Source organism: Dendronephthya gigantea, unplaced genomic scaffold (genome assembly GCF_004324835.1).
Source record: "Dendronephthya gigantea isolate DGI-Jeju-01 unplaced genomic scaffold, DenGig_1.0 000001F, whole genome shotgun sequence".
Taxonomy (NCBI): Eukaryota; Metazoa; Cnidaria; class Anthozoa; order Malacalcyonacea; family Nephtheidae; genus Dendronephthya; species Dendronephthya gigantea.
In genome coordinates, this window is record NW_021163011.1 from 5,007,107 (window position 1) to 5,020,307 (window position 13,201).

A 13,201-nucleotide genomic window follows, 5' to 3' on the forward strand; every position below is an offset into this window, starting at 1 on the left:
AATTCTTCTTGTACACTATTGTTCCTGTTATAGATAAACATGAATATATGAATAACACCCCCCCCCCCAACTAAGCAGTCTGGCTGTGGCCCTGAGCCTATAGTATGACCTGTATTATAAACTAGACGTTTCTTACAGTATATAACAGATGATTCCAGACAAGACTTAATTTTGATTTATGTGAGATTATGAAGATGCAAATTTTGCATAATTTTATTTTACGTGCACAAAAGAGCAACTGTCAAATGCACAATAGTATTTTTTTCTTTTCTCTCTTTTCCTTTTTAAAGATTCTAAAAAAAAAATTTTTTACGGCGAACGCTGGACCTTTGACAGTGGGCTCACGCACATGTTGAAATTTTATTTTAATTTCAGTGGTTAGCGTCTTGCATATAGTTACATTATAATAAAAAAGTTCCCTTTTGCAAATAGTCAATGTTTTAAATGACATATCCAAGTGTATTCATTGAAGATTAGACAATTATTTATGGATATATTTACGGGATTTTTATTTCTGTTCGTTGTGGATGCTGCTTTAGCTGATGATGTTGTCGGTTGTGGAGGCTTTGTCAAGTCAGATGTAGATATAAATTATTCTTTTATAGAGGTATGTATAAACCTACCACGATTACAGTTCGTACACACGTATTAATCACTCCATTATAGATTTCAGATTTTTTTCGGCGAACGGTAGAGTCGACAAAATTAGTTAAGCAGCATGTTTCTGAAAAATTATTTGAAAATCACTTGAAGTGTGAAATATCCCAAGAACAAAGTCTACGCATGTGATAATGAATCTAAATGGCCTTGTGTTAGACAATATAAGAATTTATTCTCAAGTTTCAAATAAAAAATGGAAAGGTATGGGTGTTTTTACAAATTTTCACTATGGGCCCACACCAGACAAACACACTCCAACATTCCCACTTTTAGCATTTGGGTGTGACGAAGGGGGCCACCAGTCCTTTCATATAGTGTATACACATGTTCACATGTATAGTGTCAAATGTAATATATTTGTTCTGAGGGTGGTTGTACAAAGGCTATATAGCTGTATCCACTGGATATAGTTTTTACCTGTTGTAAAAATTCTTGAAAAGTAATAAAACTACATATTTGGAGCTAATTATAATAAAGCAAATCTCGAACTAACAAATACTTTAAGCCCAGTTCATGCCGTGTATGAGTTAGTTTTTAATTAAAAGGGATTGAAAAAACCCTATTCAATAAATAGTGCTATCCAGCATTTTCATAAGACCTGGACAGGGTAATAAAATCTATTCTTCAAACCAATTTAAACCAGTATTATTGGAATTCTTTCCTAAATACATGTTGTATGCTCTTTTTATTCAGATGAAGCTTTATACAAAGCAAGGTATCTTGAAATATAAAACAGATTGTGCTCCAAATAATGGTTACTTTCTTATTCCTCTCTATGACAAGGTAGAAATATTTACACCTAATTCATTGTTGGAATGTAGGGTAATGCAAATCAGTTAGATATGAAATAATGTCAATGCATCTTGTCTCACAATCCAATTGATCGAAAGACAAGTGACATCAAGTAGAAGTCTAATAGAATTGTATAAGGGTCAGATATACAGTTTATGAAAAAAGCAATACCTTGGAATACCTAAATTTTATTGCTGATTAAATTCATTGTCTTATTTTCTATAGGGAGATTTTGTTTTAAAGGTTGAGCCTCCTCAAGGGTGGAGTTTTGGTAAGTATAAAAATATGTTGTTGGGACTATGACAATTGTCACATAATATATCCTTGGTAACCACTAGCTAAGTCTTATAATAATATCAGCACTAGCTTTTATAATAATATCAGCACTAGCTTTGTCTTTATTAGATTAAACTCATATTTTACATGTATATATTGTCCTGTTGTAACTTTCCTACTGTAATTTTTAGATCCTTTAAGTGTCGATCTTCATATTGATGGCACAACAGACAAATGCACTAAAGGAGAAGATATCAATTTCATTTTTACTGGTTTTACAATGTCTGGGAAGGTAAAAGTTAAATGAATAAAAAACCCCAAAACTTTAAGCAACATATTGCAATGTTTCAGATTAAGTATGGATCCTTCCAACAAACCATCAACACATAATTTTCTATTATAACTTTATATACATTACATTTCTATAACCAGACATTTGGAACTTCATAAAAAAATTTGCAAACAGATGTAAAAGTCCCTTCCACTGATAAGTAAAATCATCTGACAGATTGTCAAAATGAGTAAAATACTTCTGTAGTAAGGCAGGTACCATCTCATTTATGAGCTAAATTAGGTTAGGTTACTGCTGCAAATATTTTCATTTTGTTATCACTCACTAGTGGACTATGTATGGAAACATATTACAACATAAGTTCTGGCTGTTTTTTTCTTATTAAACATGTAAAAATGATAACATTTCCTAATATATTAATTGTAGGTTGTTAGTAAAGGACGTCAGATTGGTCCATCTGGGGTTAAAATTTTGTTGAAAAATGAAGGTTTGTGCCTTTCAATGCAGTCTTTTTAGTAGTCATATTTTCTAAACTTGCACTTTTTTGCTTGCAAATTGTATTTAGTTTTGTAATCAGTGGAATAAAATTTGGTATGTTTCTTTGTAGAAAATATTTCCCAAAACAAAATACGTTTGATTTCTGATATGTTTAACTCTTCCTCTTAGGTTCTGAGAGAGAAACTAAAACAACAGAGGAAGGATTGTAAGTTTGATATGATGTAAACCTATCCAAGATATCAAATGTCTTCCCTTGATGCCACCACTGTAAATGAGTGAAACTCTTTAGGTTTTTACTCACGGAGTATGTTCTACTTTCAAGACATTAAATACACTTCTCTCAAAATTCTGTGTTTCAACATTGAATTGTATGTAATTGAGTGCAAAGAATTTTTCAATTCTTTAGTTTCAGCTTCTCCAGAGTCCTCCCTGGAAAATATTCCCTGGCAGCAAGTCATCCAACATGGACATTCCAGACTGTACGTATATGTAATATATGTATATTAATTATGTGTAAATAAGCCTAAGGGTTTGTTATTTGCCATTTTTTGACTTGGTATTTTGGAAAAAACATTTGCATATTTTAGGCTGTTACCATGGTAGAAGTTGTAAGCAATAATATTGAAGTAATGGATAAACTTATTGTTGCTGGTTATGATGTAAAGGTACTACTAACTGTGTTGATTGTAAATGAATTAACTGCATGTTGATGGTGTCTCGTGTGTTAAATGGTTTGGTGATATATACTTAACTGAATGCCTCTTCAAAGTAATTGTTATTGCAAATATCCTTTGGGAACCGTATATTTTCCTTTTATTCTCCTTGGAATATTCAAGTGGTTACATCAACGAGGTATCAATTGCTTATTTTGAAAACAGGGTCATGTTTTGAGTGAACATCAAGCCATACAAGGAGTGGATTTTATTCTCTTTTCCCTTACACTCGAAGCAGAGGTGGGTTGAATTTTTCATGGACTACAAAAGACGTCACAAGTATTTGCTGTTTTACTCATTCTAATATGCTCTTTATACCTGTGGTTTTTACGTTTGAACAACTTAGCGTAGGAGGTACTTTTGTACAGCTCTAGCTTTTGCACAGCTTAGCGGGGATGGCGTACCTTCTTTTTGTGAAGTACAGTATTACAACATCTGTTGATCATGAAATTTTTTATCTGACAGGATGTCCGTGGCTGTGATCCGATTGAACCAAGAATTCTTGTAAAAATTTCCAAGAAAGCTGAAGGGAAGCCATTATGCAAGACAAAATCTCAAAAGGATGGAACGTTTTTATTTTCTAGTGTTCCAACTGGTGAATACACACTGGTAGGTTTCTCATTTTGCTAATGTAATCATATGGTGATGTTGGGCAAAAATGGAAGAGAGTTTAAAATACCATGTTTTAAAAATGTCTGTAGATAACGTTCAGCCACGTATGATCCTATTCGATGGTTACCTGTGACTTTCATTTCGGTTTTAGGTGCCGTTCTACGAGGGCGAAGTTATAACTTTTGACGTTGTACCAACTAAACTGAAATTCAAAGTCAATTACAAAAGCGTTGTTCTGAAGGTGAAGAAATTATATAACATCTAATTAGCTATTAATCAAATCATCGTTTTTAACTTATACTCATATCGCCGGTATTATGTAGATAATAATTTTCACATGTTTTATGTTTTTAGACTCCTTTTGAAGTGCATGGTTTCTCTGTTAGTGGAAAAATTGTAAATTTAGGAAACGTAAGTCTTTTTCACAGTCGCAAGTCATCTTCTTATGATGTTGTTTGTCCGTAGTCAAGGACGCATTTGTTTCAGAACACTTACTGTAAGAACACTTTCATTCTCTCTGTAGGGCGAGGGAATCGCAAATGCAAAGGTTTCCCTTGACGGTGTTTATAAAACTGAAAGCAACAATGATGGAGTTTATGTATTGGATAACGTTACTTCAGGTCATTATACAATCCTGGTGGGTATATTCATGTACTGTACTTCTCTATTAATTGCATAATTTTATATATGGTATGTTATGTGGTTCTACAAACATTTCTTTTGAATCTCTTCTTTTTAGGCTGAAAAACCGAACATCTTCTTCAAGCCAGTTAAAGTTCAAATTAATCCTAACACTCCACATTTAACGGATATTAAACCATCAAGGTACTGTCGAAACTCAATTAGGTCATGCATCAACGTGAAATTCTCTGCAATGCATAAATCAAAATCGAGGGAGTATACACGTGTCAGATTATTTTATATGTGGTAGGGAGTGAGGGTGTTTGTTGCAAAGTATATAACTGCATTTTTGATTCCCGAAAACAAAAAAAACCCCTGGAAAATTAAGTTAATCGATTCATGCCTATGCTGACACTTTTTAAACGTCGCTCTTCTTATGTGCGGAACTGCATGGACGCTTTAACAATCACCGTAATAGATAATCAGCCATTTCCACTGAACATACATGATGTTTATTCAACTGTAAAATTTTTTTGCTGGAATAGGTTGCTAACGTCCTTCATGTTTCCAAAAATGTTTTTTTAGTCTGTATTTTATTATATTACTGTAGCTACAATCTTTGTGGTCAGTTAAAAATTGAGGAACTCCCGACTGGATCTTTGCAGGTAAGATGTTATTGCCTCAGATGATTTGGTTTATCCTGAGTCCCATGAACTTTGTCATTCTTATACTGGATTACTTTATTTTGATAAAGTATTTTGATAACTGTAACAAGTTAACACTGCTACATTTAGCCAAAGTGATTTAGCTCGATTACTAACCATTGTCCCAGGAATGTCTCTTTTAAACAGTCCAAACTTACCTATTTAGGCGTCGTGTATGATTTAAATTTACTAAATGTCATGTACGCGGGTACGCCGGGTAGTCACAGCTACACATGCATGAACATACTTTCTCGTGATCTCTCGACAATTAATTCTTTATAACCTTAAGATGTCGAAGAGAAAAGTTATTCTGGCTCCAACTGAAGGAAAGAAAACAGACGCGATATCAGCAACAACAGACAGCGAAGGAAAGTTTTGTTTCCAGGTTCAGCCCGGAAAATATCGTGTTCAGGTAAGTATTTCTTGCGCGATTTGAACATGGCTGAAGGGCGTTACAATTTTTATGACTGAAAAATATGAATGTAAAATGACTAAAATCTATAGTCATCAACCCCTAGTTTGCGTATGTCGCCTTGTCGTCACCTAATATACATTTATAACTGCGTATGATATTATTTTAACATTGCCAATTTCTTTATTTAATTTTATTCCCTTAAGCCCGTTGTACTAACGCCAGAAATGAACGCCGGTCTGGTTCTGAAACCCGAAGAGCACAATGTTCAAATTGTAAACGAACCACGTTTTGATGTAACATTCAAACAATTCTTGGCAAGTGTCAGTGGAACAGTTCATTGTTTAGGTTCGTATCAATCTATACAGTTACAAATAAGCCCAATAAGGACGCTTTGAACATTTACCAATTCCTTCGACTTCATTCTTACTCTGCCTTTCCATTGATATTTCAATGTATACTGTCTTCTAGCAATGTACTGTACCATATAGTCTATTACGAATCTTCCTGAAGAGAAACAACTTCAATATAACAATGTTTAATTAGCTACCAGAGGGACCGCTAACAATTCCCAGCTCACATATTGCCAAAAGAATATGTCTCTTCTATTGAATTTTTTTATTTATTTTCCAGACGGTAGCTGCGGCAGTTTGGGTATCTCACTAGTGTCTCAACGTCAAACTGATCAAAAGAAACTCACAGCTATGGTAAGATCACGGGGAACGAGCAATACCGCTACGGTTAAAACGCATTCAATATAATTTATCCCTATATACCTTCTATCCCCCCCTCCCTAATATCTGTTGATGCTTGTCGACTTGACATGTAATTTTAATGTAGGTCAAAGATGGGTCAAATGGAGGCACTTTCGTCTTCCCCAAGGTTCTACCAGGAAAGTACAAAGGTATGTGAGTACCTACATTGCCTCTAGCTACAGTTTTAATTGTTTATCTGTCGCTATATTTTAATTACCTTCGTCAGTAAAGGCAAAAATTCAAAACTGCCACACCTTAGACTCTTTGGGGGGCTTTTATTTGCTGGCTTGTTTATTATTGAGGGTTGCATATATTTCTTTGACACGCTCGATATGCAATAACACCCACTTTCCATGCATGCTTCTGACCATGAATGATGGTCTGACATACGTGTACAAATTTGAGTACCTTATTGAAGTGAAATACTGTACTACTTCAGCTGTTGTACTGCAAGACCTGTGGTGTTGGAAGAATAAATCTCTAGATGTTATGATCATGGAGAAAGTTGTTACTGACATGCAGTTTATTCAGTCCGGCTATGTTCTAAAATGTTCTCTGACACACAATATAACATTGGTGAGTACATAAGTCTACGCGGTTGCCTAAACATAAGTAAAAACGTCTCACTAAACTTGCATTTTTGCATGGAATTAACGTAACATACGTTGTTAATCTGAAATAGCTTTTTAGTTGTTATATTGTAACCTGAACCATAAAATCATTCGTGTCTCTAGCACTTTGCATTAGAAGGAAGCTCTGAGGTTGTTGGCTCGTTCAACTTGACAAAAGGCGTGAATATATTTTGCCTCAATGAACCAGGTAAAATAAATTATGAGAAATTATTAAAAAAATGTTTACCGAAGATTTTACTAAAATTTTTGCTTTTCTCTTTTACGTTGAAGGAGTGTATACATTGACTCCGAAATCTTGTCACCGCTTTGACCAAGATTCTTATAAATACAACACGTAGGTATTAGTCGTAGTAATAACCGGTTTTCTGATTTTTTATGTCGTTAAACCAGTCATACTAAAGATTTCTTTGCCTCGATAAAAGTCGATTTCTTGTACCCTGCTTTCTTTAATACTTTACCAACTAGCCTATACATGTGCGGTGATGTGGAATGTGTATATAACTCTATCCAATTATACATTGTACTTTAATTTGTTATAGCTCAGCCCAGACGTTCTTAACTTTTACTGCCAAGAAACATTTATTGTCCGTAAAAATTCGTGCGAGTCAACTTGCACAAGATTCAAAATTAAAAATAAGGTAGGTATTATATTACTTCACCAAAATCATCAGTTTTGCTTTACAATTGTTTCTGTGTGTATTAAATCTAGGTAAATTCGGAAATGATTATATTTGCAGACGTCTAAAGGGAAAAACTGAGGATATTGTTGAACCTGTACTGAAAGAAAAAGAGCGTCGGTCTGAGGGCAACGATACTGCGGCTAAGGAAGAAGATAAACAATATTTATATGAAGTTTCCTATTGGGCAAAGTAAGCGAACATTTTCGATATACACATATATTAAGTATAACCATTCACCAAAATCATGCTTGACCTCAGTTTTTCAAATATAAAATAAAGATCGTAAGAATTACACGACTTTGCGTTTCAAGATATTATCACGTGCAGTGTTTCTTATTTCTAAGGAAAGATGAACAACTTGAAATCACACCTGTTTCATCAGAACTGCTTTTCTATCCTCCTGTGAAAACTGTTGTAATCAAAGGTTTGTTGATAGAGACAGTTGCATAAGACTTTATTTAAAATTAAAAAAATTGATCAAAGGCTTCACCCGGTTAATGAGATCCACGTCTAACGCGTATTATCGACCGTCACCCCAAGTGCAAATTTTGTTCACAAAATATTTCGCAGCTGCATGGTACGAGTAATTCTGCTGTGGTTGAACCAGCCAGGCAGCCATGACATCGAGGTTATTATTATTCTCAGTGCAATGTCTTGTATATCACAGATGCATGTCCTGGAGGAAGTGTTGAATTCGATGGGCAAGTTGGTGTATTTATTGATGGACGTATTGATCCCCCATTGGAGAATGTCAAAGTGTTTATTCAATCTGATTCATCTGAGGGATCCAAGGAGACTATGACTGTGTCTAGTGATGCCCAGGGATTATACAGGTAACCTCAGATTAAGTTGACTGAATCGGTGACTCATAATACTGTGACGTTCCCTCAGTAAAAAACCTAAACATAGAATTGTCTAAGTCCAGGTCAGTGAATTGTAATGAAACTGGGAACTCCCACAGTTCAGCGCTATACTTAGTTGTCATTATACAGTATACCTCTCCTTCATCTTTAGAGTTGGTCCTCTTCATGGGAATCTGAGATATGACTTGGTACGTAGGTATATACTTAGTTCTAAAGTTGTTTTAACAGTTAAAATGAACTACATACAGTGTATTGTAGTAACTATAATTGAATTTTAGTCTGCGACGAAAGAAGGATACACTCTCAATCCAGTACAAGGAGAGAAAGGTCACTTCAAGGCTGTCAAACTAGGGAAGATAGAAATTAAAGTACGTATTTTTACTGTCGCTTTTCCGCTGGAAATATGCTTAAATCTTAACTGACTTATTAAACATTTTTGACTGATGCATATAGAAATATATTTCGAAGTCTATTTTCCCGTCTTATAATTGAGCGGTCAGATCTACTGTAAACAAACGTTCACACAGAGTATGTGAGAGTGAATGAGCAATATTTTTTTTCCTGAGGTAATATATTTCTCTTCAGGTGTCAGATGAATCAGGCAGTCTGCTATCGGGAGTCTTAGTATCATTAAGTGGAAGCAGTTTTCGTCAGAACCGGATAACAACTGAAAACGAATCACTAATATTTTCTGACTTGGTAAGCTTTTTTATAGTATGATTTTTTTTTTTAATTCTGCAAAAAAGAAAGAAAATTAATTGTATAACTCGCCACTATATAACCCAGCCTTGTGCAACATGTTAAATATGCTGATCCAATAATCTTGATAAATATTTTTTCAGGTTCCTGGTGAATATTTTTTTAAACCGATGCTCAAGGAATTTATTTTTTCCCCTGTTTCTCAGGTAAGGCGAAGTTGTGTTTATATAATTAAGTGTTCAGTCTTAACATTAAGTAAAGCACACGCGGCGAACATATTAATCTATGAGGTCGCACATGATTTTTTTATGTTTTTATGATTGTTTTCCTATGAGTTTTCTGATTTTTTAAAGATTGTTCAACTCAAAGAAGGAACGACGGTAGTTGCAACATCCGAAGGCAAGAGAGTGGCATTCAGGTGCTTAAATTCTTTTTGGTTAAAATAGTACCTACAACTCCTACTGTAGTTTTTTTTCTAGTCCAGTGCTACCAACTGAGCTCGACCGTTTCGGGAAGTTGGTATTTCACAACAACCATATCTTAAAAAATATGCAAACAGCATTTGTAGCTAGAACGTTTTCTATTAAATTACCATTAATTAACATGTTAAAGATTTATCATCATATTTATCAGATAAGGTAATTTGTGTTTTGATTTTATTTCAGTTGTTACGGCTCCGTCACATCGCTTAATGGAAGACCTCAAAAGGATGTTTCTTTAGAGGTTCGAAGCATCATTTTCTAGAAATTCTCGGATAAATCGCTTACATATACATATTCGTTAATCTCTAGAAATTTTATACTGGGAGAATGTACCTCGCATCAAAAATACTTCACGACTAATGTTTTAATGTAAATGTCATCATTATCATGTCAGGGTAGTAGGGAAGTAAATACCGAAATTTGAGACTCTATTTTCATCTGTCGGTTCACCTTTTGTCATGTCGAACCATATCTAGCATTAACTTGAATCGTTCAAGTATTGTTATTACTGTTTTTTAGGCGGTAGGTTTAGACAGCTGCGAGGGCAACCAAGAAGAAACAGTGACTGATGTTGACGGACAGTATAGACTTCGAGGATTGCAGGTATACTAAAAGAAATACCATCAAGGATGTGTATGGGGGATGAAATATATGCGAGCCATGCAATGATAATGCTAATCTTTTTTAACATCATACGCATCACTCATCACCATTACCTTATTTCTGCTTTAACTTTAGCCTGGTTCTACGTACCGAGTAAGAGTGAAAGCAGGCGAAATGAACGCGCATATTGAGAGATCTACACCTCAGTACATTGATATTCAGGTAGGAAAAACTCGTGTTGTGAACTTAATTGCAGCTTATTCAGTTATACGTCATCTTAACTCAAATATTATTGTTGGCGGATTGACGAAAAAGTACAATCATTCTCTATTAGTACAATAAAGGACTATAAAGGACTATAAAGTACAATCATTCTTTTTGATAATAGGTATTAAGAAATGATTTGGAAAATGTTCGTATGATTGTGTTCCGAGAGACTGGTTTAGTGGATGTTTCCGGGAATATTCTCACAGATTCGCAATTTCTCTCTTCAGTTAAGGTAAACCAAATTCTTCGTGCATGGGTTCTGGTCATGGTAAGACGCCATATTTATATCTCCCCTTTCCCCCACATTTTTTTAAAAAGTGCGCTTAGTGTGTATAATAGACCCTTTCACAACATTATCGTTTTTAATCTTAACTGAGAGGGATTTCAAGTTTTACTCTCGCAAGCTATGTGGAAAGATGCAAAACATCCGTCTTCAACACATGCATGAGAAAGAATTTTTTACTATGACAAACAAGCGTGAAAATAAGCCATAACACAAGAACGAGGCTGCCGGTCGTGGCCTGGTAGCCTCGTTTCAGTGTTACGACTTATTTCCAGGATGTTTTGAAAGGGTCGAAAGGGTCTATTGGCGTAATCAGATTTTGGAAAGTCAAAATTAAAATCCAATCACTATTAACTATGCTTAATTTTTCCATTCATATTTTTCAAGCTTCTCTTGTATCGCGAGAAAAACCTGGATTCACCAATCCATTCAACCACGGCAAGCCTGACCGGCTTCTTTCAATTCCCACCGATAGCAAGTGATAACCAGGTATAGTGGTTTTCTTATTCATGAAAAGGCGCGTTTTTACAATCGCTTGTTTGCAGTTATATACATCGGTTTCCCGTTTCAAGTATTTTGCGTATACGATTTTTACCTTTACAAATATTGCAAATTACGTTTTAAATTACGTCGGTAATTTACGTTGCAAATTACGTATCTTCACCGATTCTGTGAGTGTCAACTTTCCCTCTAAGAGGGAATGGTAGACGGTTAACAGACTCTTTAATCCGGAGCAAGAAACAGGGCCACGCGATCTCAGAGGTGGCAGGTTTCTGCTCGGATGACTGGCCCCACCAAAGCCTCGCAAAAGAACTACAAACGCTCTCATTTTGTTTTCACCTCTACAAACTTTATTTGCTCCATTATGTTTCCGTTCTTCTAGAATTATATGATCAAGTTAGAATCAAGTTTATCTTCTCATCAATACAAAATGAAATTCCCCGAGACAGCTTTTACAGCTTCCGGGCATCGAGTTCATGTCAAGTTAGAATTTAGACCTCAGGTAAGCTAACGAATATGAAATAGTATATAATCTTAATCTGTATGTTGCCGCAAATGTAAGTTTACTATTGTTGCTTATTTTAGTGCGCACGACGCGATATTAATCCTAGTGCATGGGCAGTGTCGTGATCAAAGGACTTGTCCTCCGGCCTTGAATCCTTGAAGTCTTTTTAGTTCTATGAATCTTTTCCCACATCTTCGGGCCAGTGCCTAGTCTTGCCAAATATTAATAAATTAATCAAAACGATTTTTTTCAGAAACATTTCTTAGATCAGGAAGCATCACACACATCTTTTCTGTTTTTACCAATTCTTCTCGGTGCACTCGTGATTGGCGTGTACTATTCTAAGGTAAGCGTTTTTATTACTACCGAGATCTCATGTATATTCCAGACCACTGTGCAATGTTTACAACTTTTCTTCAGATTTCAATTTTTGTTCGTGATACATTCCAATATTTACAAAATGAACAAATCCCTGAGAATGGCGAAGAAATGACAAGAAGTAAAAGAAGAAGGCGATAAAAAATCACACACACAGTCTTAATATTTATTTACTAATGATTAAGAAATTCCTCCAAGATCGACGAATTTCGCCAAAATTAAGCCCGCCCCCTTTAAATGTACAGTAGCATTCGGCTTATATTTGTCTGGTGTGAACGTTTATAGTATTTGTATCACGTCAGTTTGGGAAATAGTAGATCTGTGTAAAAGCGTGCATTGTGCTAGACTGGCCAGTCGATTGCAGTAGTGGACTTTATGTTCTTTATATTGAGCCAACGATGGTTGTGCTTCGTATATGATCGTAACCAGCATGCAACGGAACAATGCTTTGTAAAACCGAGGCCGTGTTAGGTCAATTTTTCTTGCAACTTGCAATGCAATTCTACTTTTGAAAAAATGTAGATTACTGCAGAACATCTGTAGAGTGTAATAAACACAAGTTTCCTAGTTACCAAATTTACATGTCTCAAAAGTAGAATTGCATTAGATGCTGTGTTTTATGTTTAGCATTTAACTACATTTTATTCCTATTTTCACAATATTTTCTGAGTGCTAGCATATTTTTATTATTGAACTGCAAATTACAGCGTGAGTTACAAAAGTGGGCAGAGATTATTTTTGTGGAGCTTAACCACTGAATTACACTACCAGCTGTGCGGGGCTGTTGCCTGTGTGTACGTGAGGGCCAAGCAGTAGACTTAAACTTTAGCTTGGCAGAGAGAAAATAATCTCTCTATAGATGGTGATGAGGTATAGAAAAATTTGGTCTGATTTTATGCCCCAGGCATGGCCATATACTTGAAGTATGTAATGTGTATTTTTGTAAACACAATTTTGTTTAACACAGCGGTTT

General features: G+C 35.1%; 1 protein-coding gene across 1 annotated transcript; it reads left to right on the forward strand.

Moving 5' to 3' along the window:
• Window positions 1–479: 479 nt before the first annotated feature.
• On the forward strand, window positions 480–13,194 carry LOC114524233 (nodal modulator 1-like). Its single transcript, XM_028545376.1, has 39 exons — window positions 480–607; window positions 1,354–1,443; window positions 1,678–1,723; window positions 1,920–2,020; window positions 2,447–2,507; window positions 2,687–2,723; window positions 2,925–2,997; window positions 3,106–3,183; window positions 3,397–3,471; window positions 3,697–3,840; window positions 3,995–4,084; window positions 4,198–4,254; window positions 4,367–4,480; window positions 4,583–4,668; window positions 5,075–5,129; window positions 5,458–5,580; window positions 5,787–5,928; window positions 6,214–6,287; window positions 6,421–6,484; window positions 6,775–6,911; window positions 7,070–7,154; window positions 7,238–7,301; window positions 7,507–7,605; window positions 7,705–7,836; window positions 7,992–8,071; window positions 8,315–8,480; window positions 8,662–8,698; window positions 8,789–8,878; window positions 9,096–9,209; window positions 9,353–9,415; window positions 9,563–9,627; window positions 9,875–9,932; window positions 10,211–10,294; window positions 10,430–10,516; window positions 10,683–10,793; window positions 11,232–11,333; window positions 11,728–11,847; window positions 12,104–12,196; window positions 12,271–13,194. Exons 1-39 carry the CDS (start codon window positions 488–490, stop codon window positions 12,367–12,369), a joined length of 3,516 nt encoding a protein of 1,171 aa, XP_028401177.1. The 5' UTR covers window positions 480–487; the 3' UTR covers window positions 12,370–13,194.
• The last annotated feature ends 7 nt before the right edge of the window (window positions 13,195–13,201 follow it).

Coding starts and splice junctions, on each gene's coding strand:
- LOC114524233 (XM_028545376.1), top strand. CDS start 488: ATGGATATATTTACGGGATTTTTATTTCTGTTCGTTGTGGATGCTGCT. Junction 4,085..4,197: donor ACAAAAGCGTTGTTCTGAAG/GTGAAGAAATTA, acceptor TTATGTTTTTAG/ACTCCTTTTGAAGTGCATGG. Junction 4,481..4,582: donor CAGGTCATTATACAATCCTG/GTGGGTATATTC, acceptor TCTTCTTTTTAG/GCTGAAAAACCGAACATCTT.